Below are 26360 nucleotides of genomic sequence, written 5' to 3' on the forward strand. Positions count from 1 at the left end.
CTGTGGTACAGACTGACCAAGAACCACCAGCATGATTACAAACAAACAAATCATCCAGCGTGTCTAGGCCACAGCCCAATCACAAGCCTTCCAAAACTGACCATTCCCTGAGACAGTGACCTCCGAAAGTCAGATCTGAAAACAAACTTCCTCTGGGTGTTTCACATTCCTTTGGTGCTATTCCCTAAATGCAATGTTTGTGTCTCTTACTAAAAAAATCCACAGCAACAAGCTTTCCACATAAAGGGAAATGATTCAGTTATTTTTCTGGGATTAAGTTTCAAATAAATTTTCATAGACTAGGCTATGGAAACTATAATATGACCTGTCAGTTAACCAATAATAAAGCAATGTTGATACAGTGGCATTCAAATAATACTTTTAAGGACAAAAGTTTCAACTTGGCTGGTTTTAATTCAGCACTGGGTTTATCAAGATTTTGCAAGAATTTTAAGTCTGAGTAAAGCACTGTACTTACGCAGTTACACTGATTCAAGTGCCCTGGCTGGGTTCTCTTGACATAGCACTCCTGGGTTCTCTAGACACAGAGACCCACAACCTCCAAGACACAGAGTGAACTTTACACACAAATATCAAAAGTTACGTAACAATTCCTTAGTGGTTCCAGCTTGTGCTGGTCTCACACAGTCCTCAGGAATTGCTGCTCAGAAATAGCAGCAAGTCATGCAGCTTTCTGCTGCAAGCACTGGCAACGGTTGTAGTCTTATAAAAAGAGTGATTTCCTTTCATTCTGTTATAAACCATACTCCAGAGTGGGTAAGGATCGCAATTTCATATAAAGGCCTACTTGCCAGATAATATTAAACCCAGAAATTTAAATATAGCCTTAGGCCTCTACCACAGGCTCAATCAGATCACAGAATGAACTGCAAGAGTTTCAGATTCATATATTATGATGCAAATGAGTTTTGTAAATTGTGACCTAGTTCCCATGTTAGGAACAGTTGGGACCAACAGCAGGGACTGTGCGATGACTGTGAGCAGCAGGGGCAAGCAAGGAAATGAACATTTGTTCTTAATTTGAAATGGATTTTTAATCACTTTCAGGTGCCTCAAAGGAAGTGCACACACTTATTTAGTATAGTCATTCTGACAGAACAATGTGTATAGGAGGTAACACGTTTTTGTTTTACTAATTGAAATGTTTGCTGCACTGGTGTCACTCAAAGTGCCAGAACACAGCTCTTTCTGGCGTGCACAAAGAAGGACCGTGAAATGAAGTTTCCCAATTGATCTGTTCCTCAGAACTTGCTTTGTAAAGAAAGTGAGTTGCATGTACTCTCTAAAAGTGACTGGATATTAGATCACATTCGTCTTTCCAAATCCAGTTGCTATTTTTTAAGCTAGAGGCCTGATAAACTCACTCTCCAAAGAGCCTGCTCAGGGATTTAGCTCCATGGCTGTCAGCCACATGCTTAAACACGATTCAGCAGAGTTAGTGGAAAATACTGAACTCATGAAATTCTGCTTGTGCTGTAACAGCGAGCCCACAACACACCATGCTGAGCTTCAGCCTGAGGCAGCTTTCTGATTGTTTTAAATGAGTTTTAGAATACTGTTTTAAATGTTTGAATGACATTTAAATGTTTTAAATACACCCAACAGCAAGGGTGTAACTTGTTAAAAACCGTACAGATTTTCATTCTAATGAAAACTCATTCTAGAGTTGGTATAATCGTTGGAAACTATTGGAAGCTGTAAAAACACCAGAGCGTCAACACTCCCCGAAAATAAGAGTCTCAGCTCCCTCTGGTGGAAAAGGTCATTTTCTGCAAAAAGGTTTAAGTGAGAAAGTCTTGTTCCTGCTGCAGGCCTCGTGGCCATGAGCTACCTAGACAGCAAACAAATCCTCTGTTCCCTTTGTAGGACTGGAACTTCTTAGAAGTTGATGTGAAATATCCCACCTCACTATCCATTGCAGTGTGTCTGAACAGGATACCTCATGATCAACATGTTCCATCTTCCCCAGGGTGGAATTCTCCAGGTGTGAATTGTGATACGTAAGCCTACTGAAACAATTGGTAGCCACAAGGAAAATAACACACACAACCTTCTAACATTCTCTCCACAACATCTTAAGCCCCCCAAGCAGCTGAGTCATGAAACAGAGCTCTGTGTCACTAATACACAAGGCATAAGGCAAAGCCCTCAGATCCCAACCTGTGTCCCTTGGTCTCAGACTGTTGGGGCCCTCCCCCTGCCATGTGGTCCTGGGAGAGGGGTCCTGGGGACAGACACGGGATTTCCCTGCCCCTGGTCAGCCTCGTTCCCCACTGGTTGTTTTGTGTTCCCCTCTGCAGGCAAGGACCCTCGGGTCCTTGCCTCAGTTCCTCAGCAGATCCCGGCCATGCGGCTGGAGAAATAAACATCTCTGAAACATCTATCAAGAATCAGACCATATATATTTCTTTCCCACGGGCTTTGTTGTTTGATATGTGTGTTGCAGTATCCATACTGTAACAAATGGTGGAGAATTGTGAACAGAACAATCCCCAATCCCTAAGGACAGAAAATTCATGAGTAAAAACCACTCTAGCTCTCTCTTCTCACCTTGGTTTGGATATTGTCTCTGGACTATGGAAGAATCGTGGGAAATGTGGCTCTGAGTCACAGAAAAAAATGTATCTAGAAGTTAAAGGAATCCTTGAACAACAAAATATTTGTTCCGGGAGATCTAGAACATTTTTTTAACTGGCTTTTCAAAAATTTCTTTTATATTTCTCGAGACTTACTTTTTGATATTAATCCTCCTGGAATTACTGGAATTAATCACGGGTGGTTTTGGCACAAGATCTGGGATAAGGGATCAAACAAAATATGCACTAGTGATAGAACCTCTCTGTGCATCCCTTGTAATCAGTGAAGCCCTTGAGGAGCATTTATATGGTCCCATTAACCCTAGAGCAGAGGATGGCCTTAATCCTGTGGCTGAGACCGCGCGGCCGCCATCCCAGGAGTGCGTGACTGCAGCCTTGATGACGGAGGTGCCTGCGCTGGGTGCGCCCGGCCCCCTCAGGAGAACGCGCCTTATCACGGACCCCATCCCTGTCCCGGGGTCCCCGGCCGCTCGACCGCGAGTGAGGGAGCGATGCCGCAGGCGCCGCGGGTACCGTGGGCCACAAGCAGCCAGGAACCGGGCATCGGCGTGGCAGCCTGCTCTGAGAACACGGCTCGGAGAGCCCTGCGGAGGGAGAAGCGGCAGTTTCCACAGCGACACGAGAAGCCGCGCAGCGCCGAGCCGAAACGGGGCCGCACCCAAAGCAGCGTGGAGTTGGCGGAGCAGAACCGCTCACAGGGCATGGAGCCAGCAGCGATGGCAACGCGGGGCCGCGCAGAGCCCAGACACCGGAGCAGCGCCGCTCGGAGGGCGCGGAGCAGCCGCAACGCGGGGGCCCGGCCGAGACATCGGAGTCGGCGAGGCAGCAGCCACGCGGGACCGGCACCCACGACGAACACGCAAGCATGTGATAGGAGGAGTTGTAGCCATGAAAGTCACAGAACTGTGAAATGGTACAATGTAAAAAACAACTATGGATTTATAACACGAGATGATACAGGGGAAGATTTATTCATCCATAGAACTGCCATTAAAAGGAATAACCCTAAAATTACCTGCAAAGTGTAGGAGATGGGGAAGCTGTACAATTTGATATAGTGCAAGGAAAGAAGGGTTTACAAGCAGCGAATGTTACCGGGCCTGGAGGTATTCCAGTCAAAGGCAGCCGCTATGCACAAAATTATAAACAATATCCATCCCAGCAACTTCCCTACCCATAACTTACTTTCCCCTTTTATCCTATACCCAATATGAGCCCTTTCCTAAGTTTACCCCATCCCCAGTTTATTCCTAATCTGTTTTTCACCCCATGGCTTCCCTATACAATTCCCTTTCCCTACAACTCCTCTCCGATGCCGAGGAGGGGATGAAAAGGGGGAGGGAAGAAATTAAACCCTCTCCTGCCTCAGTTTCCCCACAAAGCATGCCCGGAGAATCCTGTCTCCCTTCTGTCAGCCTTAAAATGTTCTAGAGAATCTGTTTGGACATTTAAAGACTCAGGAGGGTAGGTAGCTTGTTTTGTTTTGAAACTGTCCTTGTTGTTTTCAATGTTAAGTTTTAAATCTCTTTTTGTTAAAAATAAACGGGTGAAATGTTGGGGCCCTCCCCCCCCACTGTGGGGTCCTGGGAGAGGGGCCCTGGGGGGAGGCACGGTGTTTCCCTGCCCCTGGTCAGCCTCGTTCCCCATTGGTTGGTTTGTGTTCCCCTGCACGGACAAGGACCCTCGGGTCCTGTGATTGAGCAGCTCCTCGGCAGATCCCGGCCATGCAGCTGGGGAAATAAACATCTCTGAAACATCTACCAAGAATCAGTCCATATATATCTCTTTTCCACGGCCTCGTTGTTTGATACATGTGTTGCAATATCCGCGCTGTAACATTAGACATCCTGCATAAATTAAGCCAATCAAAAATCCCATCTCCTATTTTCAAAGATCTGATGAAGAGCCCAGCACTAATGGCAAAAACCTTTTCTCACTAAATACAGTTGTTCCTAGTGTACAGGTAAGTGTATGAACAAAAGGACCCTGCTTTCTGTGTGCTCTGGAACAGCAACAGTCCAGAACTGCATCACCACTGGTTTTTGACCTCTTGATCAATAGGATTTTCATTGCTATGTGCACCACATCCCTGCCAGTTATAAACTTAAGGCTATTCTATACTTTATAATCAAAGCCAATTATACACAATATTTCTACTTCTTCTTATTCACCATTAAGAGTAAAGGAAAGTAAAGCCTGAAAGTATTACAGCTATTGTCACAAGAAGTCTAATAAAGAACATTTTTGTTTCCTATTAGAGGAATTGAGAGCTCCCCTGTAATGAAGCGCACAACTAATTGCTCTGACAAAGTCTGTGAACAGAATCATGAGCAATTCCTGCAGTCACAGACACACCAGAATGACTTTTTATGACACTTATGCCACAGGACAAAAACATATAGAGCCACTGAAAAGGAAAATGGTAGCAAAAACGTATTTATTAAGCACCACATAATTCAATTCCACAGGGTGGCATTAAAACCTGCACCTGCCCCTTAGAAACAGGAGAGCTGAATAAACCCATGAAGGTGGGGCAGCACATCAGGTGTGCAGGTGAAGTTTATTAAGAACACAATAAAATACAATTTCCACAGCCAGAAAAAAATTTGAGGTTGGGGAAAAGAAACAAAGGCAACAACAGCCAACAAAATGCCCTTGGAGTGTTTTGTGCAACATTTTTCAAACAAGAAAGCTTTCTAAGGCTAAAACATGGGCATGAAGTTCTGGGTTCTTACATTCAAGTATCAAAAACAACAACGGCAAGTACAATTTGATCTCTGTGTGTATGATTAAAACAACTTTGTAAGAGATTTTTCTCCAAAAGGGCAGTTTTCTATGGGCTGAAGTGTCCAGGTATTTAACTGGAACTCTCATGAGGGTTGCAGCTCCATCAGCTTTGCTTACTGGCTAGGACAGTGTCTGGTTTTCAGTCTTCTGCAGGAATACCAAGCCTGCTCATGTAGCTCTCCCAAGCTGCCTTCCTGTACTTCTCTGCTTCTTGGAGACGGTCTGAAACTGCCAAGATGCCACGTCCCACAATAATGATATCTGAACCTTTTTCACCAATGACTTCCTTGGGGCTTAGGTACTTCTGTCCAAGGTTATCACCTGAAATACAGACACCATTTTTTTCTCAGTTTGCACAAAACGGTGTTTACTAAAAACCTTCAAAGAGTGCTGGAACCAAGAACAGGTGCCCTGCTCCAGCTCTCATCCTAACAATCCACAAACAGAAGTAGAAACTGCGTAGCCAACCAACCAACCCAGATCAAATCTGACAGCCAGCACCCTCCTTCTTCATGGTTTACCAATCGCAGTAGATGGAACAGTTACTCAAAGCAGCACCAATCAGGATTACTAAAATAAACCTCAGCCTTCTTAAAACAGGCATAACCCCCAATATTAATGTAAAAGCTTGTGATTTCAGTTTAGGTTTTCTAAGAATTAGGTACTGCAGAGAAACGTATCTTGCCTATCTGCTTCAGTGATAACCTCTTTAGTCAGCACAAGACTTCCAATTCATTGATACTGCATCTATATCAATACCTAGTGTTTCACCTGGACTTCTCTATTTGTTAATTTTTTTTTCACTCCTACTGAATAGTTTTACATCTCATCTAACACCTATCTGAAGATATTTTACATGTTTTTAGGAATGTGCTTTATAGTATGCACAGACCTCAAAACAAGAAAAAAGCTTGCATAGCCTGCTGGTTGCCTTCCAGAGTTCCCAGGAAAAGGATGAGCATACCCAGAAATATGGAAGAGAGCCCTTAGTGGGAAACAGACTCCTCCCAGATGAGAATCAGCATCCAAATCCTCTTCTGAAGCTACTTTTTCACTGGAGACTAGATCACTTCTGTACTTACAAACAGACTAAAAATATTTTAGAAAAAGTTACCTCCAGTTTGAAGCTGCACTCCTGGGGTTAAGTGAAGAAATTCTGGTTTATTACTAACTCTAGATCCACATATGAATCCAAAAACGAAATCTGGGTTGTCTTCAGCCATCTGTACCTGAAAAAGATCAGTGAACAGTTACAAATGATATACTTAAAACTCAGCTGGCCTAGCAATCTGTTTCTCATCCACCCTCTGACACTTTAAACTGTGCAAGGCAGGGGTATGAAACACCTCTTGCTTTCCCAGTGTAAAGTCACTGCTTCCCTCTGGCAGGAAAGTGAATATTATGTTTCTTTCTATGTTATAAACAATACCACGAATGAATTTAAACTAATTAGAAATGCATTGCTTAAAGAAAGAAAGAAAAAAGAAGAAGTGTGGGTTGCTAATAGCAAACCTGGCACGTATACTAGAATTCCAGGTGTGAACTCTGACCATCTCACGTCACTGGCCTACAGCTGCAACCTTTAAACACCACACTGTCATATTCCTGAATCTCCAAGGAAAAAACAAACACCTGTAATACTTAGAGCTGAAGGGACTTTTGGAAGTGCAAATAGTAGAAACACATAAAACCTCCCTGTCACACTTTACAAGCTTTTAACCTGAAACAAGACTGCCCACTTACTGCAGCTTTTGTGTATTCACCCGTGGCAAGAGACCCTTGGGAACTCATCTCAGCAACGAGGAGACAGCCACGCTGCAGAGGAAGACCTACTTCCTTCAGACCTTTCACAACTCCAGAGCCTGGAACCACGTGGGCATTGACTATGTCCGCCCAGGATGCGATTCTGAACACACCACCTGAGAACATGGACAGGAAGACACAGAGTCATCAGAACTGTGTTAAACAGGAACCACAAGTTAAACAAAAACAGCTGCACACTAAATCACTCACATATTTAAAAGACAGTTTTACTGCTGTAGCTTGACAGTTATAAGTTCAGTCTCATCAGACAGTTCTGACAGCTGCCTAACCACAAAGTGTAATCTCTCAGTTTACTCTTCACAAACACTTGTTAGTGTCTCACCTTTAATATTCACTGAGACATTTATGGTAGCCCAGAAATCTGCTGTCACAGGTGCTATCTTCCCAGACAGCACATAGACCATATGGGACATAAGGATCAGGAAAAGAGAACAGCAGTCCTGCAGCTGCAGATGGAGTACCAAAGGAAAGCCATGCTGGGCACACAAGCAATACAATAATAGCAGGCTGCCTTAAGAAGCCAGGCTGCAGTTTCTCACAGCACACAACTACTCAGAAGTACTTACTGAGCACAACCACAGATTCAGAAAAAGGCTAAGGTTGAAAGGGACCTCAGGAGGTCATGCCCTCTCAGCAGGGTTAACTTCAACACTAGGTCAGGTTGCTCAGGGTCTTATCCCCCTGAGTATTTCCCAAGGCTGCAGATTCCACACTCTCTCCTGACAACCTGTGCCAGCACTGCAGTTACACACACCAGCAGCAAAGTTATAGTAAATCCAGGTTGATGATAATCACCTTCATACTGATGTTTCACCGTGTTTCCAATATCTGCAAATTTCCTGTCTTCAAAAATCAAGAATTCATGTTGATCTGCGAGCATTCTCAACTCCTTTACTACCTCCTGGGTGAAATCATTCAAGATGTCTATGTGAGTCTTCAGGATACAGATGCTAGGGCCCAGGGTGGCAGCTAGCTGCAGCAGCTCCTTGGGGCTGGTGACATCAGCAGAAAGGCACAAGTTTGTCTGCTTCTTTTCCATGAGCATGAGAAGCCTGGCTGCAATGGGATGCACCCCTGGCAGCTGGGCACGGGCGCTGAAGCTCAGCTCCTTGCAGATTCTCTTCACAGGAGCAGCACCATTCTGAGCCACTGTCTCAAACACACTTCCCTGAATGAATTTCTTCACCTTTTCAACCATCTCAGCAGCCACTTCTCCTCGCTGCTGGAGAATCTCCAGCACCCCAGACAAGGTGCACACAGAGTGCAGGCGAATTCCATGTTCCTCTAGCCTGGCCTTCCCACCCTGCTCCCTGTCCAACAGCACTATGGCATCTGTGACTTTTAATCCTTCTTTCTGAAGAACTTCTGCAGTTTCCAGTACACTGGATCCACTTGTTACCACATCTTCAATGATCAGGCATGTCTCTCCTGGATTAATGGTGCCTTCTACCATCCGCTTAGTACCTGAAAAATAAAAAGCAAACACTCCACCAAATTAAGAAAGGTTGGACAACCCAGAAAAACCTTAAGACTATCAAAACTTTAATAGATGATACCACTTATCACAATTCTTACCACAGCTCACTCGCTGACCTGTAATTCAATGTGTAAACTGTTACTTCTCCAAGCTAATAAAATACTACCTTATGTTTCCAGAAGTTACATTCCCTTAACAAAACTGACACACAGTTAAAAGCACTAATTCAAATGTTCGAATAAGATGACTTCAGAAGTTTATTACTGTCATGACTTGAAAGATCAGACTTACAAAATTATTCTCACGCTATTTAAAACATCTTAAAGGCAGCCAAGTTATTGGCACTCTTCAGCATGTCCCCTGTTTTCCACAGGCAGCACTCTGTGCTTAATATGCCTGTTAGAACAACTAGAAGGAGGAAAGCCTCAAGTGCCTTTGTCCTAACTAACAACAGGCACACATCCATGAAAGGCCTCCTGGGGGGACAATGACAAAGGATGCCTGGCTTTCCCAGGAGCAGCTAATCGCTGTCACAACTGGCTTGTGCCTCACAAGAAGGAACAGCAAATGTTTCCATGCCTGGCCCACTGCCTGACACAGGAGTAGCATTCAGTTTTGACATGGGTACTTTCTAATTGCACACTGTTGGAAGAGGATGTGTAGAAATCCAGTTATATGGCAGCTTAATGCTTCAGTCTGCTGTCCCCCTTCCTTTATCACAAATAAATGGTACATTGAGCAGAGAAGGGACTGCTGCTTACCTGGCTCACTGATTACAGGATAATGAAAGAAAAAGGGGTTTGAGAGATAAATGAAGAGACTAGAAAGGTTCCTTTTGGAGCCAGTATGCAAAAAGTTCTGTTTAAGAGCAAAACGTGGTTCTGGTGTCAGCATGCTGGAGAATATGAGTTATAAATCCTTGTTTCTGGACGAGGCCACTAACCTAGAACCATAGCAATGGTAACAAGTCAAAAAAAAAAAAAAAAAGACGCTGCTAAAGGAAAGAAACAAACTCTCACAAACAAAACCAAAGAAACACAAAACACCCTTCAAGAGTCTCCAAATCTCCTACAGCAGGACTAAAGCTGCAGCTTAACAGCTGGGAGAGGCTGATCAGGCTGGGATGCTATGGGAGGTTTGCTTTAGTGGGGGAAAGGGCCTGCTTCTTCAATTGCAATGGTAACCTTAAACTGGAGCGGAGATGCTGTGCATTACAAAAGAACCACAAATATATAAAGTCATTTCCCAAACAAGGTAAGTTGCCAACTCTTGATTTGAAGGCTTTACCGTAGTCTTTTCCTTCCTTCCTCCGTATAAGCATTGGAACCTGATTTTCTGCGCAGATGATCGTGGCCAGCGGCAACGCCGTGTAGGGAACGCCGCACACACAGTCGTACTCCAAACCGGCATCTTGGGCTGCTTGGAAAAGAAGTCCTGCAACCTGAAACGGAAACCCAAACGCTTTGTAAGCGCCACGCTGGCGCGAACGTGACGAAATCAATGAAACCCCCTCTTCCCGACACGACCCAAGAGCCGACCCTGCGGGCTCCCGGCCCTGGAGAGCCCCGGCGGCGCTGCCGTGCCCCGCTCCCCTGAGCCGTGAGGAACCCGCCACGCCGCAAAGGGCACGGACACACGTGGGGCCCGGCCCGGGCGGTGCCGGGGCTCCCCGGCCCGCACCTGTCGGAGGAGGCGCGGGTGGGACACGAGGCCGCGCAGGTCGATGTACACGGGGGAGGCGCGGCCGCTCTTCAGCACGAAGTGCCCGAAGCGCAGCGCGCCCGCCGCGCTCAGCGCCGCCGCCACGGCCCCCCTCAGGCGCCGCCGCCATGGCCGGCCCGGCGCGCGGAGATGATGCAGGGCGGGAGGGCCGCGGGGCGGGGACACCGCGTGAGCAGCGGGGAGCGGCGGGGCCGGCCCGCGTCCCCTGCCCGCCGCGGCAGCCCCGGCTGCGCCGTCCCGGCGCTGCTCCCCGAGGCCCGTTCCGCCCTCCCCGAGTCCCAGTGCTGCCGCCAGCCCATTCCCCCCGGGAAGCAGAAACCGCCGGTGCACGGAGGGTTTGATGTGACCCGAGGGTTTCTCGCCGCGTCGGCTCCCGGGGTGATTCCCAAAAGGCCGCTCGGTGGATGCAGCCAGGGTGACAATCCCGCGGGCTGGTTCCCTGAGAGATTCCTGCGGATAAGACGAGCTGAATAAAGCCCTCAGCCAGCCCGACCTCACTCAGAAAGATACTACACGTGTGAAATAAGACTGACCCGGTCTTCTCTGAATAATTTTATTTAATCAAAAAAAGCCCAGAAATGGAGTTGTTAGTATACTCTATTTATGGGAATGCAAGGACAGGAGATGTACAGGTCGAAGCTACATCTGTAGATGATCATATATACTGCAGTATAGTAACAACAACATGGGACAGCAAGTAGTCACCTCACAACAGTACACATGAGTGATTAGACTTACAAAGGAAATATTTACAAACCTGCCTTTACAAACCAACATTGTGTGCGTACAAAATGAAATCCGCAATAAAACTGAAGATACATTTAAGGCAGACCAGCAATACACTGAAATAATTAAGGCTGTGGAATTACTTTGCACCTTGAAAATGCTGAGCTGTTAGCAATACTGTTTCTTTTTTCCTCCTTCAGTGGATTGTTGCTAAAATTGAAAAGCATCAATATGTTCCAACTGTTTGCTCTTATCTCGGTGAATGTCTGAGATTTAATTTTGTTTTTTGCACTTGCTATTGCATTTTCTTTCCAAAAGTTATCAGCAAATTGACCTCAGTGGCAGAGCAGTGTTGAACAGTTTGGTAGAAAGAGAAGTAAAAGCACCAGCATCAGAAGTAGGACATGAAGGTGAAATATGGCTTGAGTAGAGAAGATGTTGGTTTTTCACTAGCTCCATAATAAAGACTACACTTACAGCAAACATTCAGCATCCTGACGCCATGGAAACACTCAGCACCGTACAGATCCCAGAACGAGAGTACATCACTTGATGGCAGTGTGCAGTCAGCCTAGTAAAATGGGATTTTATTTTGTTTCCTTGGGAAAGCACCATTTTCTGATGGGACGTGAGTGAATGAGCTCAAAAATAAACCCAAGCCCTGTGTTAGAGGAAAATCCACCTCTGCTGTGAAAGGAACAGGAACAAAAAAAGGTGGTGAGCCCCTGTGCATGTAAATTTTCTGTTAGAGCTTTATGTGCACAGAGAAGCCTTTACACCTGTCTCTGAAGTTTATGTTATCCTTGGTTAATTGACACGGTCCCCTCATTGCAAGGGCATTAAAATAGGGTTATATACAGTCAGGTCATAACGTGTGGTTCTGTATTCAGCCTTTATGTACAATATTTGTAGCACAGGCCTAACAGCATTGTCAGAAATGCTAATGAACTCCACTGAAGCCACAGCCTCGGGGTCAGTTGAGGGCACAGACTTTGTCTCAGCATTAACTTAGAAGTAAAAAGATACATGTTACTGAAAAAACTCCAATCCATAGTCTTTTAAAATGAAAGGGCAGTAAGACTAAAAGAAACTTGTTCGTATCACTGAGAAGAGAGAGACATTTTATAAATTTTAAAGCCTAGATTGCTTTAAAATGCTAACGTCTACAACTCTGGCTGTAGCTTGGGTGGGAGGTGGGGCCTCCCACGGGGCAGCAAGTGCCCGGACATCTGTTACACTGGCCAGCAGAATTCCTGCCCTGGCCTGGCTGCTCCAAGTGGAGTGGAGAGAGAGGCAAATTAATTTCTCATTGCACATTCATTAAATGAAGCCATCTTAAATAAGGAGCCTGCCATGCCACCACGTCCTCTGGGCTCTGTGTCACCAGCACCTTTGCTGCTGCCTTCTTGTCACCCAGCACCTGGGGACACTGTGAGCCACCCTTTGATGTCAGAGCAGGCTAAGAACACTGTGGAGGTGTCTGAAGGTGGTGGCTGTGTGCACAGTGGCACTCCACACCGAGCTTGTGCTGCACTGTTGTCTGTATTCCTGTTGGTCATTCTGGATGGTTGGAAGCTGCTGGAGAAGCTGAAGGGTGTGGCTACCACCATGCCTTCACTTGGCTGTCTTGGGAACACCCTGAGTGGTGCAGCTGCAGGTGGAAATCTTCCCCTCGGGGTCAGATGTTCTCTGGGGAGCTTTTTGAGAAACCATGTTTGTTACAGACAATATTTCATGCACCAAAAAATCCAGTGGTTGGAGAATGCTACACAGGGGGTTGGCTGTGTTGCTTCTCACCCAGCAGGTGCACTCCAGGCCTACTTACTGAGCTTCTGTAATCTCTTTACAATGGAGTTACAGTTTTCAACAGAGTTACAGGACCTGTTTTATCTGCAGAGGCACCACAGGTTGGTTTAAAAAGACTTTGAAAGAGCAAAGTCAGTATACTTCCTCTGTATTTATCATATGGCAGAATTCCATGTCAACTTGGCATTATTCAGGCAAAGGAAATATTTGAGATAAAAAGCAAGGACGGCTGATAATCACAAATGTTATATGGAAGTTTTAACTGGTTCAAGTATTCCTGAACGTGCTTTAAGAAGAGCAGTGCCTGGGAAGAGGCGTTCTCTAACATGAATACGGAAAAAGGAAAACCACAGAAGAAAGTAACCCCAGAACATTCAAATTCTTCAGAGTTCAGCACTTCCAGCTCTCTCAACAAGGAGTCTTTTTTGAATCTGAGCACCAATACCTAATTATATACCCTCCTTCTTTCAGCCTTTTGGGTTTTCTTTTCTGTTATTTGATAGAAATGAGAGGCATAAATATTACCTTAAAGAATCTAGCTTTTTTCCCCTGTGCATCTGAAGTGTCTGCTGTTGTAGTTTGACATACGAATGCAGGAGGTAGGAAAACAAAATGCTAAATAACTCCAAATCACATGTGATACATGAGAATTTGTTTGTATTAACGCCAAGCGGAAAGCCTGTGGGTTAAACTGCACTCATGGGCCTAATAAAAGCTGTGGGTTTTACAGACCACACTTCCATGAACATTTTTTAAGGGCAGCACAATCACAGCACAAAGAGCCAGCTTTGACAAATAAGAAGAATTACAGACAGTCCTATAGTGAGAAAGTACCTGAGGCTGGTGGTAATTAAAGACCCCCCTTGACTGCTGTCTGTATTCAGTTGCTAAGAAATTGTATACTTTGCACTGTTGCTCAGGATGAGAGTCTGGTCTTTATCTAAGAGGTGCTGCTGGATTGCTTAGAAATTCAGCTGCTGCTCTAGAGAGCAACTGAGATAGGTTCTAGATGATTCAAAAAGCTTAACCTTCTGTGAACACTTGTCTCTTTCAAACCTTTCCACAACTCCCTGCCTGTGTTAAATCTCTCACTTCTCATTCTGCTGAGGCACCTGGGCTCACCCTTCTGCCTGTGGCTTCCCCATCTCAAGGGCTGTTCTTTGTTGCACACACACAATGCTGAGCACTGAGGGTTTTTGCTGTGCCTTGTCTCTTCTCCACTAACAAAATACTGACCACTCCGGTGTAGTGGGAGAGCAAGCAAAAAGGGAAGGGCCAGGTGTCCTCCCTGCTGTGAAACTGAGCTTGGAGGTGGATCAAAAAAGGGCTATCAGAGCCATTATCTCCACCACCCACTGGCAGAGATAGCACTTGCTCCTGTATGCTCATAGTGCAGTTACTTGGATGGTAAATGAGATTTGACTCTCGCCCTTACAAGAGAGTCTGTATGAGCACATGTGGTCAGATCAAGCCCTTTTCCTTAGGAAAACCTTTGGTAACAACTGTCATTTCCCATTACAGGCACACAAATGGTACTCAGCACCGAAACAAAGTCCCTGCATGCCAGGGGGAAAAAATCTCTTTGATTGTAACCCCTCAAGGCTGTAGAGCTTTGTGGTGTGGCAATGGGATGGGGAAGCCCCAGCTGGTTTCCCCTTCCAGTCGCATTTCTGGAAAGGATGATTTTGCCAACCTACAAACTTCTGATTTGTCACTGCAGACTCCCTGTGTTGGTTATACCTAAGGCTGGCCCCGTCACTGTAACATCAATATGATGATGTTGCAACTTGGCTTGCAAGAGAGAAATGTTTTAATTGTGAATATTATTTTTTTATTACAAATTAGGCTTTGGACATAAAAATATCCTCATGAATGCTTTGTTTATGAGGTGCTAATGGTGGCTGAGAGATATTTACAAGTTTGGAAATGAAACAAATGACATACTTTAAACACTGAAAACCATTTTCAAGCTGTAAGCACAAGAATGAACTCACCACTCCTACTGCACTCTGAAAGGCTTAGATGGACTTTGGGCCAAGCAATTCTGAAGCTAGAAATGGAACAGGATCTTTTATATTTATATATATTTATATCTATGATACAATATATGTATACTGAAAACCTGTGATAGAAAAAATTGTCTTCATCACCATCGTCATCTAGTTTACAGATACTGCAAAAATTGAACTCTGCCTTTTCTCAATGCACAGGTTTTGCAAAAGATTTCTGTACAATGTGTATAAAATGCTTTTAAAAAACCCACCATAGTCCCATTGTGCTTAGTCAGAACCAGCTGTATGCTCCAATGAATTAATTGCCTTAATCATAGCTCTGAAAGGTGCTGCATGTTGACTTAACACAGCAGAAAGCCCAAGGAGGGGCTTAATGGAGGATTTTGGTCTGAGCACTACCACGCAACAGGAGTGTACCTAAGCCACGCCACCATGGGAGCTGATCCAGCAGTGACTGGAGCCTGATCTTGCATGTCCTATGCAGGCAAAGTCTCCACTGAAATCATGGCAGACCCAGGCATATGGGGCTTGAGAAATCTGACTGATAACCTGGAGCAGGCTTGCAATGATTTCAGCAAAAACTGACTGGTCTAGTTCTGTAGTACGTGCTAAGGTCAGCCTGGTGTCACTCCCCCCCACTATTCTACTCCTAATCTTTTGTACATTTTGAATTCAGTTCAGCAAGATCAAGAGGATTTCTTATAAGGCTGCCTCACAAAGATTAAGGCAACTGCAGTTTTGGCTCTCGTTCCCAGTCGGTGTTTGCGTCCCGCAGTCCTTTTTTGGTGGTGGATGTTACAATACCACGTGCCCCAAGAGAGGGAGCGTGTCCCTGCTGCTGTCACCCCCTTTGCCTTGGTCCCATTGCCACGTCCGCAGCGATTCCCACCATGCAGCTGTGGAATGCAAACGCCAAACACGGGATATGTACAGACGGATCCGCGTGCTCCCGGCGGCGCTCCCGGCACCCGGCTCAGGACCAGCAGCATAGGATCCCATGGATGGAGGCACTACGTGCCTGGGTTCATCCTGCTCAACAGGAAGCTCTTGACGCTGGGGATCGGGTGCACGTCGTACTGGTGCCTGCGGCGCTCGATGAAGGAAGCCAAGCGGGAGGTATCCAGTGGGATCTTGGAATAGCTGCCATTGTGCGGCTGCAGCCACGGATGCTGTAAACAAGTGGCAGCCGTCGGCCTTCTCCTGAAGTCTTCCTGGAGGATAACGTTGATGAAATCCCTGGCAGCGTGACTCACATCGGAGAAGTACTCGTGAGGGAAGCTGAAATCCACTCTGCACACGTTGATACAAGTCTCCTCTTTGCTTTCATCCAGGAATGGAGAGACACCACTTAACATGACGTAGGTGAGGACCCCAATGCTCCAGATATCCGTGCTCAGGGAGACAGGAAGGCCTTGGATAACTTCAGGGGCTGCGAACTCCGGGTTTCCAAGGAGGTGGTGGACATGGTAATGACCTGTGATCTGAACTGCATCTTCCAAGTCAATGATCTTGATGCGAGGCACCGGGATTCTTAAATCAATGAGCAGATTTTCTGGCTGTTGAAAAAATAAGGATATAAACTTAATCATACTATATTTTGGCAAATAGAATGTGTAGGTTTCATGTAGGTTTAATAGCCAGTCAAAACTTGCACTTAATCAGATGTGCAAGGTAGAGATCAGGAGATTGAATGATAAGGAACCAGCTCAGCTGCTGTTTGCTCTAAATTAAGATCAATGCTGCAGTTGCAATGACAAGATCCTCTTTTGCACTAGGGCAACACACTGGGATTTTGCACTTTGTCCCAAATACTTACAGTTTATTTTCCCCAAACTAATCTCTCCAGATTAAGAGCACTGATGGATTTTTAAATTTTAATAAGATATATATATATGTATCTTCTCAGTTTTTTTAGATTCCATTTGTTCAGATGACAGCTGGCAAGTAAGAGTTTATAACTTGCAGCAGAAATGTTTTTCATGAAGTAAATGTTCAATTTTGCACCCGCTACCCTGGGAGGGACTGGTGTGTGCCATTACTGCTGCTGTGGGCTGACATGGAGCTGCCAGTGTGCCCCTGTACACAGCAGGACACAGTCATGCTTTCCAAGCCAGCATGCAAGTACATTTCATCCCCATTGGTTTTCTCTCTGTTTTAGCAGCTCTTGGTATTTAAGGTCTCTCTCTCAGTGAGAGATCCTGAGAATTGCCTGTATACTCTGTTCTGGGGACTTAACATGGATTATCCTTCCTTTGTTGGTTCTGAGATAATTTCTGAATTTACTTCTTGCACCCTTCTAGATCTTTTTTTCTCTCCCTTATTCTCATGCATATTTTACTGCTGCCTCATGGCTATATATATATATATACACATATGAAAAGCAAATTTCACTACACTGCTGTTCCAGTCTCTCCACTTGCTTTTCTCTTGTGCAGTCTCTATTGACAAAATCAGCACATCCTTGAGCAGGATCCTGGGACAACACAGTCCATGGATAGGTCTGCTGTCACTGCCAGTGCATCTCCTGCTACCCACTTAGCAACTGAAGGTGCTTTATTTGGCAACCTTCATTCAGGAGAACTGCAAGTAGGTCACAGAAAATTAGCTTCCCACCTTGTTTCTGGGAAGTATCTTAGGATCAAACAGAGAATTCATTGCAGCTTCTTACCTCCAAGTAATACCTACTTTTTGACAGGTCATAGCAATAGAGCAAAAAATACAAACAATCTCATAGAAAGAAACCAGGATGATTTAGCCTTTTGTGTCTAATTCTCACATAAGGTCCTGCACAAATGGAATTTTTTTTGTAGGGGTAGAGGCAGCAGAAAAATGAAAGTATCACTTCATCTGACATGCCTGGGGCTTGGACAGATGAGAATAGATCTCCTTGAAGCTGGACTGTCCACTATATAAGAAAGTTAAATTCATCCCTCGTTCTCCATTTTTAATTGTCATTTAAATCTGCGAAGTGTTATAGATTATCTGATATCCCTGGCAACCAGAATCAATGTTGCAGATCACAAAACTTGAAACACTTGATCACAACTTCAATGGCTAATGGCTAATTCTCTGTCATCCAAGATAACTGGGACGCTGGGGAGGACAGGAGTACAATGCCAAATCCAGGACAGTACAGTGCCTCCTGCCATGTGTGCTCACAAAAGCAGGTACGAGCTGTACTAGTCTGAATGTGATGTTAGAGAATACCCAGATTTCTTCTCCACAGTGCAACCTGTTCTTTGTTCTTCCTCTGAACCCCTCCCTGTGTGTATTTCCCACCCAGTTCCCTTCTCAGGCTCTGCAGCACAATGCAGTGTGCTGCTTTCCTTTTCCTTTGCCCCTGCCAGCCTTGCCTACCTCCTGCTCCCTGGCACCCTCTCTCCCCTTGCTTTGGGCTCCCCAGGGCACTGCTGTGGATATGAGGGGGGAATGGGCTCCTTCTGGTCTGCCCTGAACTGCCTGGGCATCAGCCAGCTCTGCTCAGGAAGCTTGGTGGCTGAGTTGGTGCACTGTGAGCCCAAACCATACTCCATAGAATTATACATAGTTTCCCTTCAGTCCCTTCAGTGCTAGTGACATCTCACTCTTGTCTCTCAGACATCCTCGTTCTCCTTCATTAAATCCAGAAAGCCCTTGGGAACAAACCAGAGACTCAAAGGAAAAGGTGAATTTCTTGTCTGAAGGCAAAGACCTGGCTCTGCAGGACAATAACTCCTTTCTCTGATCAACAGCTGCACCTCCTCCCTGCCTGCATGGCTGGGAGCTCTCTGCTCCAGGGTGCAGAATAACAGCATCATTCTTCTCTGTTCTTACCTTTATGTCTAAATGAGCCACTCTGCAGTTGTGGAGGTACTGCAAGGCTTCCATTGTGTCTCGTATATAGAACGCCACCTTTTCCTCCATAAGTTCATCGTGGTTCATCAGATAATCTAAGAGACGGCCGTCATCCATCCTACAAACAGACCAAACCCTGTGAGTGAAACATCACATGGCATCTCTAGGTACAGTTAATATTTGAAAACAAAATTGCAGTGGAAACTTTGTGACCTAAAAAGGGGAGGAAAATAAAATGCAAGATCTGATGAGTGTTTAATGATATCTCAAGATACCGCAGGCCATGGAAGTGGTAGAATGATTAATCTTCAATTGTTATCTCCAGTCCTTGACAAATTTAGCAACAGTCTTAAAGTAAACTCATTTGCTTAAGGATGGATTCAATAGACAGAGACAATCCCTTTGGAAACAGAGCATCTTAATTATTTGGATTCATCTCTTTATTTATAGAGCTGGTTACGTAATGCAGAAAAAAAATCACTGACATTTTCAGCTGGTAATGTTTTCTGTGGGAAAACTAACCCAATAAAAGTTTTCCACCTAGTTTATTTATCTGTACAAACAATCAATCAAACAGCCCAAATATACTTTGTTGGATATACTGTAACAAAGCATCTTGGGTTTTGGTTGCTGTTTCTCCTTACGGGGCAAGCATGGTTCCTACACGGGTCTTTTCACCAAAAAGCATCAGAATGATGTAAGCTTTGATCCAGCTGAAGCACTTTTACTCAAATGTAAAAAGTGGACAAAACTGCCCAGGTAAGTCTGATACTTTTCAATGGGACAAATTACCCAAGCTTCACCCAAGTAGAAAGCAGGTTTTTTGTCCCTCTGAATCTTGCTTACTGTAAAGAAAAGGCAGTGGAAACTCTGCAGAAAATGGCTATTTCATTTGACATCACAATCAATAAAATCTTTGCCCTGCTGAACTCAGGGTGATCTTTATGCTTGGCTTTAATAGGGCTGTGATTCCTACCCAGACACTTGAATCCAAGCTCCGCGTACTTACAGTTCCAAAACTAAGATGTAAGAAGTAGGAGACTCGTAGGTATCATGGATAGTGATGTACTGAGGATGCTGTAAGTGTTGTAACAAAGCTGCTTCATGTGCTGCCTGCTCTTTCTTTTTCAATTTTTTACTAATGAATTTTACAGCAACATCTTTCCGAGTGGCTTTGTGGACACATTTCTTTACTACGGAGAATCGACCCCTGAAATTATAAAGAAAACAGAATAATGAAGTGGCCTCATGAATAAATCATGCCTAGTTTTTAGTGCAATAACAGAGTGATTTTTGATTCATCACATTAATATTTCACAAGGCATCAGATTTAACAAGTTGTTCATAACCTTTTCCAACAAAGGCCCTCCATCTCTTACCCTGGGTGTAGAGATTCTTTGGGGATTAGGAAACACTGAGAGCAAATGGTGTCACTTTGCTTTGTGCAGCCATACTGATATCCTCTAACAACCTCCCCTGGGTTCAATATGCTGCCACTTTTACAGGTTCTGTCTCCTTTTATTTTAGCCGTGGGTCTCCCTTCTCCAGCTGCTTTATTAAAGAGACCAAACTTTCTCAAACAACTAAAAGAAAAGCCTTGTTAAATAATAACTAACCTAACATTTTGTCTCACTTTTTCAGACACACAGTAAGAAATTAAGAAAAAAGCTGTCAGGAAAGCATTTAGGAAACTCATACAGACCATAGTACCATTCCTGAAAGTAAAACTACCCAGTGAAACTGTGTGCTGAGCTCTTGGTAATACATCCCTGTTTTCTACAGAACCAGAGGGACTCCTGTTCTTTCAGCCCCAGAATTGTCTCTGACATCTGAGCTGAAGAAATAATTGCATTAACCTGAATTATTTGCATGCCCCTTATCTGTTATCTGTGGAGAGCACCAAGGGCTGACAACATGAGCAACTCCTGTTTAGGCTCTGTTCAACTCACCCTCCCAATCAGCAAAGATAAGTCAGTCACATGCCCAAGTGTTTTGGCAGACTCAGTCTTTGAGATTAAGCTTATCCAGAACCAGTAAATTGTCATGACTTCAAAACAGGACCTCAAATCAGAGATGACAGAGAAGATACCAACTTCCAGAGATTTGGCTGCCTAATTGCTCACTAGTTTGCCAAGCTGCAATTCTCAAATCAGAACTTATCTTGAAAAACAGAATTTAGTCAGTATTTTAATCACTATCTGATAGTGATTAAAAAGCAACGCTCTTTGAAAGGAGCAGCAGTTTTCAAGCTAACTAGAAAAGTAAACTAAACTCCCCACCAAGGAAAAAGCTTCAAGCCATTGTTTGAGTGTTTTATTGCACTGATTGCAGGGTTAATATTACCTCCCAATCTCATGTAGCTCTGCATAGGCAAGGTCAAAGTTTTCCTTCCATGAAATAGTGGCACCATCGGCAGCAGAGTCTTTGAGAAAACAAAGTTAGAGAAGAAGGTACAAAGTTAAAGACAGTTTGCTGTGGACTATAAACAGCATATTTTAAAATTACGTGAGACTATCTTATTAAGACAGGAAACATTATCACTAGGAGTCCAGTTTCATACTGCACAGGCACAGCTCCAGTGCATTGGACCACTAAATGCAAGAGCTCCTCAGAGGAAGGTATCGATAAGGGGGACTTAAATCTGTCCTTGCAATTTTGGGCTGAAAAGGGCCACAGAGACAGGGGATAGAACTATATTGTGTGAGCTCTTTCTCCATCCAGCACAGGCTATCCAAGCCAGTCACAGACCTTGTTACACACCAGGGCTGCTAAAACATAGGGAAAAGTGGGCTCTGCTCACAGCACCATTGAGAACAAGCTGCACCCCAAATTCCTGCAGCACCGAGCGCTTGGGAGTTGCCTCCATCACAGCATTCCCATTCCAGCTGCATTGCTCAAGGAGAGACATTTTGCAAGTGGAATTGCAGCCCCCAGCTGGGCTGCCCAGCAGAAGCTGCTGGTGCTGCTGGCATTGCTGGAAAGGCAGAATGAACACCAGCCAGGATATGGACCCTGTTGGGCAGAGATAAAGACAAGAAATAGTCCTGGCATAGAGAGCAGGCACCTGCTCAGAATCTGCAATAACCTCTGTGGCAGAGGGAGGCTCTGAGCCTGGATGGAGGTGAAGACAGGAAAATCCTTTTTGGGGGCAGGAGCTGGCTCTGAGCATCTCCCAGGCCTTTTCTTGTATTCCTCATTGGTCCAGGATCCCTGTTTTTATGAGGAGCCATCAAAACACACCATACAGAGCACAGGTGGACTCCTGTGTGCATCAGTCCCTCCCTGCAGCACCCACTCACCGTACTCCGGGAGCCTCACGAATTCGGATGGGTCGCTGGGCAAGCTGATCCCCCAGGGATTGCTGGCACTCACTCGGAACTGGTACTGGCAGCCTGGGGACAGGTCCTCAATGACAAGGTACGTGTCCAAAGTCGAGGCCACTGACTGCTGCCAGACCTGCGAGCCTGTCGGACAGAGGGAGAGAGGGGGAGCTGAGGGAAACACTCACTGTGCAAGCTCAGGGCTGAGGCCTCCTCTGCCCAGCTTAGGTGGTACCCTGGGAGGGTAAAATCCATAGGGTTTTTAAGAGGCAATGTTACAGCAGACTGTTAAACCAGAAATGGATCACAGGAAGCTATTATGTGTTGCAGCCACCTTCCCATCTGGCTAAATAAGAAATGAAGGAAATGCCCCTCAGTTGACTGGTAATGATGGAAAAAGCTCAGTCCGGGGACAAGCTGACCTCTCTAGCACTGTAGCTGTGGCTGTGTGCTACAAGTGATGTCTCAGGGCAGTGTGGTAAGACAGAAGTGGAGGGACGATTTGATGACAGGTCTGCTATGAGAGAAATAGTAGCAGAAATACTGCAAAACCCCCCAAAACCATGGGCAAGGGAGGTGAAGCTGAGACAGGGTGTCTGCGCAATCCAAATGCTTTTGCAGATGAAGATGTGGTGGCTACAGTGAAAGCTTCAGGAGGAGAACCAGCTTTCTGAGGCTTAGCACAGGCAGCTTGCAGATGAGCAGAACTGCAGCAAAGAAATGTCTGACTCTCATGTGTTTCTGCTCCTATCAGAAACAAACCCAGCCACTGCCTAACCTGTGGCAACCAAAGGAGCAATACTTACTCATCTGTACAGGGTCAGAGAACAGAAAAGGACCCCTGGAACACAGAGCCCTGTCACAGATGGTGATTTCTTCAAGAAAAAATAAAATTTTATCTTATTTTAGTAAGTTCAGGGCCTTTTACCTTTATGTTATTTACCATGACCCATTTATTTTGTGTGTCCTGTGGACAAATTCTGATTGCCAGGTCTCACAAGGTCATGGTTGGTTTTACAAGAGTCAGTTTTACCTTTGAAGTGGGAGGAATACTGAAAACACTGCTGGGTTTTTTTGCTGTTTGTTTCGGGGGTTGTTGTTAATAAAGGAACTTTTATTCTTTTACAAAAATGCCAGTCACACTGATGGCACAGTGAGGGCCAAGGGAGAATATTCACTCGGAGAAGGGAATCATATGGAATGGTTAGGTTTACACACTTAATAAAATGGGGTAGGATTTTTTGAAGGATGAAGGGAAAAAACAGAGCCCATATACCTAAGGCAAGGTTTACTGCCCAGGGACCCTCACACCTTTGCAGAAAGAATGCAAAAAGGGATGTGAATCATTTCAAATGCCCTTTTCAAGAGCACATGCCTGTGCATATTGGGAAAACAGTGCATTTAATATCTAGTTAATTTTTCATGGGAAAAGAAAGGATGGTTGGATTTAAGAACAAATGGATTTCAGAGCTGAGCTTGAAAAGCATGGAGGGATCTGCAACTTTATCCAGATCAAAAAAATAATGAGACTGATTTGGTTTTGCATTTCTGGGAAGCACACACCAGAAAGGATGGTGGTAGAATGCAAATGATTAAAGGATGCCTTAGTGATGGATATGTTTTAGCTTAGCACACTTTACTTGTTGTAAGTGACTAGAGGAAACAGAAAGGTCTGTAATATATGAGAGGTTGGACTGGATGGTAGAAGGGCTTCTTTCTGCCTTAGACTTTGTGATCTGTAAGCTACAATTAGTGGCACGCCAGTGGTGATAGGAATGCTTTTGGGACCTGTTGTGTCATAAAGGAAACTTACCTTGTTCTCACTCTCACAGCCAGCAAGCACAGCTCACACCACTTACCTTCTTCTCTGTACTCCACAGTGTAGCCTGAAATGGTGCAATTGCCTGTACTGGATGGGGGTAGCCAGCGTAAGATCACAGAGGTGCAGCTTCTCTCCTGAGCTATGGGGCGGTTTGGGGCAGCTGGCACACCTTGGGAAGAAGAAACAAGACCAAGTCCAGCATCACAGCAATAAGTACTAGTGCTTTTTCTGAAGATCAGGTGTATCAGGTACATCAGGTCACTATGGGGCAGCTGCACCTTGTAGAGGGGCTTCACTAAGCAGCAGGTGAGGAGTCAGTTACCACTGAATGCCCAAAAATGACAAAAGCAAGGCATTCAGAGTTCTTCTGTGTGTAGGGCACTTTGTGTGCTTGGGAGCAGATTGACAAATGACCAGTAAATCCTTCTGTGCTTTGCTTAGGGCTCCCTTCAACACAGGAGTAGTTAGTGCAGCCACTGACTTGCTTGGATAAATTGGGGAAATTGGGTCTCTAGGGTGGTTTATGAGACCAAACAAATCAACTTTTAAATGCTCGTGACATTGCTGCATCTGTAACTCTCCAGTTAGACATTAATCTCTGGACCATCCCCTTCAACATAGCTGGCACCTCTCATCTCTCATGCTAACAGATCTTTTCTCAGAGCTGGAGGCAATGAGCATCAACTTGTTACTCCATATTCATTACAATTAGATGGGTCACTAATTACAGTGCTGAGAATCCAGGCTTGGAGACATGCCTCCAAGTTGAATCCCCAAAGAAGTTTTGCCCAGGCCAAATCTTACTCTCACCTCCTCTGTCCCTTTAAAGAGAAGGGGAGGCAGAAAATCTGTGTCACTGGATCCCAGTTCATCCTACTCCAGGCAGATTCTAAAGCCCAGAGCTTCCTGCAGTCAGCTGGGGCATCATTCCCCCAGGGACTCGGCTGCCCAAGGGAGCTGAGCTTCCCCTGGCCGACCTCACTGAGCTCCTGGGAAGCAGCACTACGAGCAGGATGCAGGAGCTGAACCAGTGCCAGTGCATTTTCATTTCCCAAATGTGATGTTTATGGTCAGACAACTTAATCAAGCACAAGGAGTATGCAAAGCCTTCAGCCATCAGTGGGAGTTGTGGCTGAGGAATGGTTGTACAACTTTAACATCTCGATTCACCTGGCACAGCTCCACATCTGGCTGCCTCTGCACGGGCTGTTCCTGCATGCTCCCAGCCCCCACCAAGGGACCACACATAGGAAAAATCCTGTGTTGTGTTAAAGTTGATGTGCTACCTTGGACTTTGATAGTTGCAGAGGTTGATGCGGTTCCGTGTTCGTTGGTTGCCACACAGGTGTAGATGCCGCTGTCCTGAGGCATCAGGTTGCAGATCTTCAAGGTGAGCTCTCCCGAGTCACTGTGGATGCAGGAAGCCCCAGTTAGAAGCACTGCTTCACTTGCTAATGGTTTTTATATAGTTCCTGTCCTGCCCCATTGCAAACACACATGCACACAAATCCTGCTAACTCATTTGAAGGAACATCCCTCCAGAAATCTGGTGCCCAAGTGCAACCCCTTCGTATGTCACGGTTTTGCTGTTAATGAATCCTTGGAGCAAACCTTTGGTCCAAATTGCCTGGCAGGCAAATCCTCATGTCTGTTGTGTCCTAGGAGGAGATGTGAAGGACCACTCAAGCAGCAAGCAGTCCAGGAGCTGAACATTGCCTGTGCCTGTCCAGAGCTGGATGCTTAGACTAGATATATCTGGAAAGATTTACCCATGCAGATCTTTCGTATTGTGGGAGATGGTGAGCTGCTGTGCCTCTGCAGTGAAGTCCAACACACACCAGACAAACTGGGCTTCCCACAGATGCAGGAAGCAGTCACACAGCACAGGGGGACATTTCCAGGGAGCTTCAGACCCCTGGAGCATGTGCCATTGATCTGACACTGCTACCAGGGCCCCAGCTGGAAGGCTGGACATCTTGTAACAGCCAGGGATAAAGAGCACAGCACTGGGTTTGTGAGACACACTCAGTCTTTGGGCCAATCTGAGAAAATGAACAGCTCTGTGGAGTCTCATGAATTTATAGCAGGTCTGTTCATAGTCACTGCTGTTTGCACACTTCAGTCTCTAATATGCAGTGTGAGGGAGCTGGCCTGAATTAAAGGATTTCGCTTGTGTAACTGTTTTAGCTGTACTGGAGACACAGCTTAGAGCCAACAATAAGTTCCCTTGATGGCAAAAGTAGGCTAGTTCTTGAATGCTTAATCTGTCGGGAACTGAAGAAGGACGTGGTTGCTGGGGTAACTGTCTGGACACTGCAGCTTTTGCTGGTCTGACTGTGCTGGTTTAAAACAGGACAGAAACATTCCCTCTCCCTGAAATCCACACACATGCCAGCAAGATTTGTAAGAGCC

At 45.3% G+C, this 26360-nt stretch overlaps 2 protein-coding genes across 10 annotated transcripts in view; both read right to left on the minus strand.

Moving 5' to 3' along the window:
* Positions 1-5038: 5038 nt before the first annotated feature.
* On the minus strand, positions 5039-12713 carry UMPS (uridine monophosphate synthetase). The gene is made up of 8 exons (XM_010407069.4): positions 12575-12713; positions 12013-12161; positions 10387-10878; positions 9994-10147; positions 8025-8693; positions 7149-7324; positions 6520-6634; positions 5039-5726 (listed from the first exon to the last, which is right to left on the minus strand). Exons 1-8 carry the CDS (start codon positions 12711-12713, stop codon positions 5545-5547), a joined length of 2076 nt encoding a protein of 691 aa, XP_010405371.2. The 3' UTR covers positions 5039-5544.
* The window catches only part of KALRN (kalirin RhoGEF kinase), a 484636-nt gene continuing 469241 nt past the window's right edge, over positions 10966-26360 (minus strand). For 5 of the 9 annotated variants that reach the window (XM_039555510.1, XM_039555513.1, XM_039555508.1 and 2 more), the window contains 7 exons: positions 25235-25356; positions 23986-24117; positions 22106-22270; positions 21150-21228; positions 19816-20016; positions 18786-18924; positions 10966-16528 (listed from right to left, as the gene is read on the minus strand). In XM_039555510.1, coding sequence (XP_039411444.1) covers positions 15983-16528; positions 18786-18924; positions 19816-20016; positions 21150-21228; positions 22106-22270; positions 23986-24117; positions 25235-25356 — 1384 coding nt within the window. In that variant the 3' untranslated portion in view covers positions 10966-15982. The remainder of the gene's footprint in view (positions 16529-18785; positions 18925-19815; positions 20017-21149; positions 21229-22105; positions 22271-23985; positions 24118-25234; positions 25357-26360) is intronic. The other 4 variants (XM_039555509.1, XM_039555511.1, XM_039555512.1 and 1 more) reach the window with 1 other exon arrangement.

This window comes from Corvus cornix, chromosome 7 (genome assembly GCF_000738735.6).
Source record: "Corvus cornix cornix isolate S_Up_H32 chromosome 7, ASM73873v5, whole genome shotgun sequence".
In the NCBI taxonomy this organism is placed as follows: Eukaryota; Metazoa; Chordata; class Aves; order Passeriformes; family Corvidae; genus Corvus; species Corvus cornix.

What these genes read in the sequence shown, in the direction of transcription:
- UMPS (XM_010407069.4), bottom strand. Translation starts at nt 12,713, where the DNA reads ATGACCAACAGGAATACAGACAACAGTGCAGCACAAGCTCGGTGTGGA. An exon ending in CCACACGTTATGACCTGACT is followed by an intron (nt 10,879 to 12,012) that starts GTATATAACCCT and finishes TCTTATCCGCAG; the next exon opens with GAATCTCTCAGGGAACCAGC. An exon ending in GAAGGAAGGAAAAGACTACG is followed by an intron (nt 8,694 to 9,993) that starts GTAAAGCCTTCA and finishes TTTATTTTTCAG; the next exon opens with GTACTAAGCGGATGGTAGAA.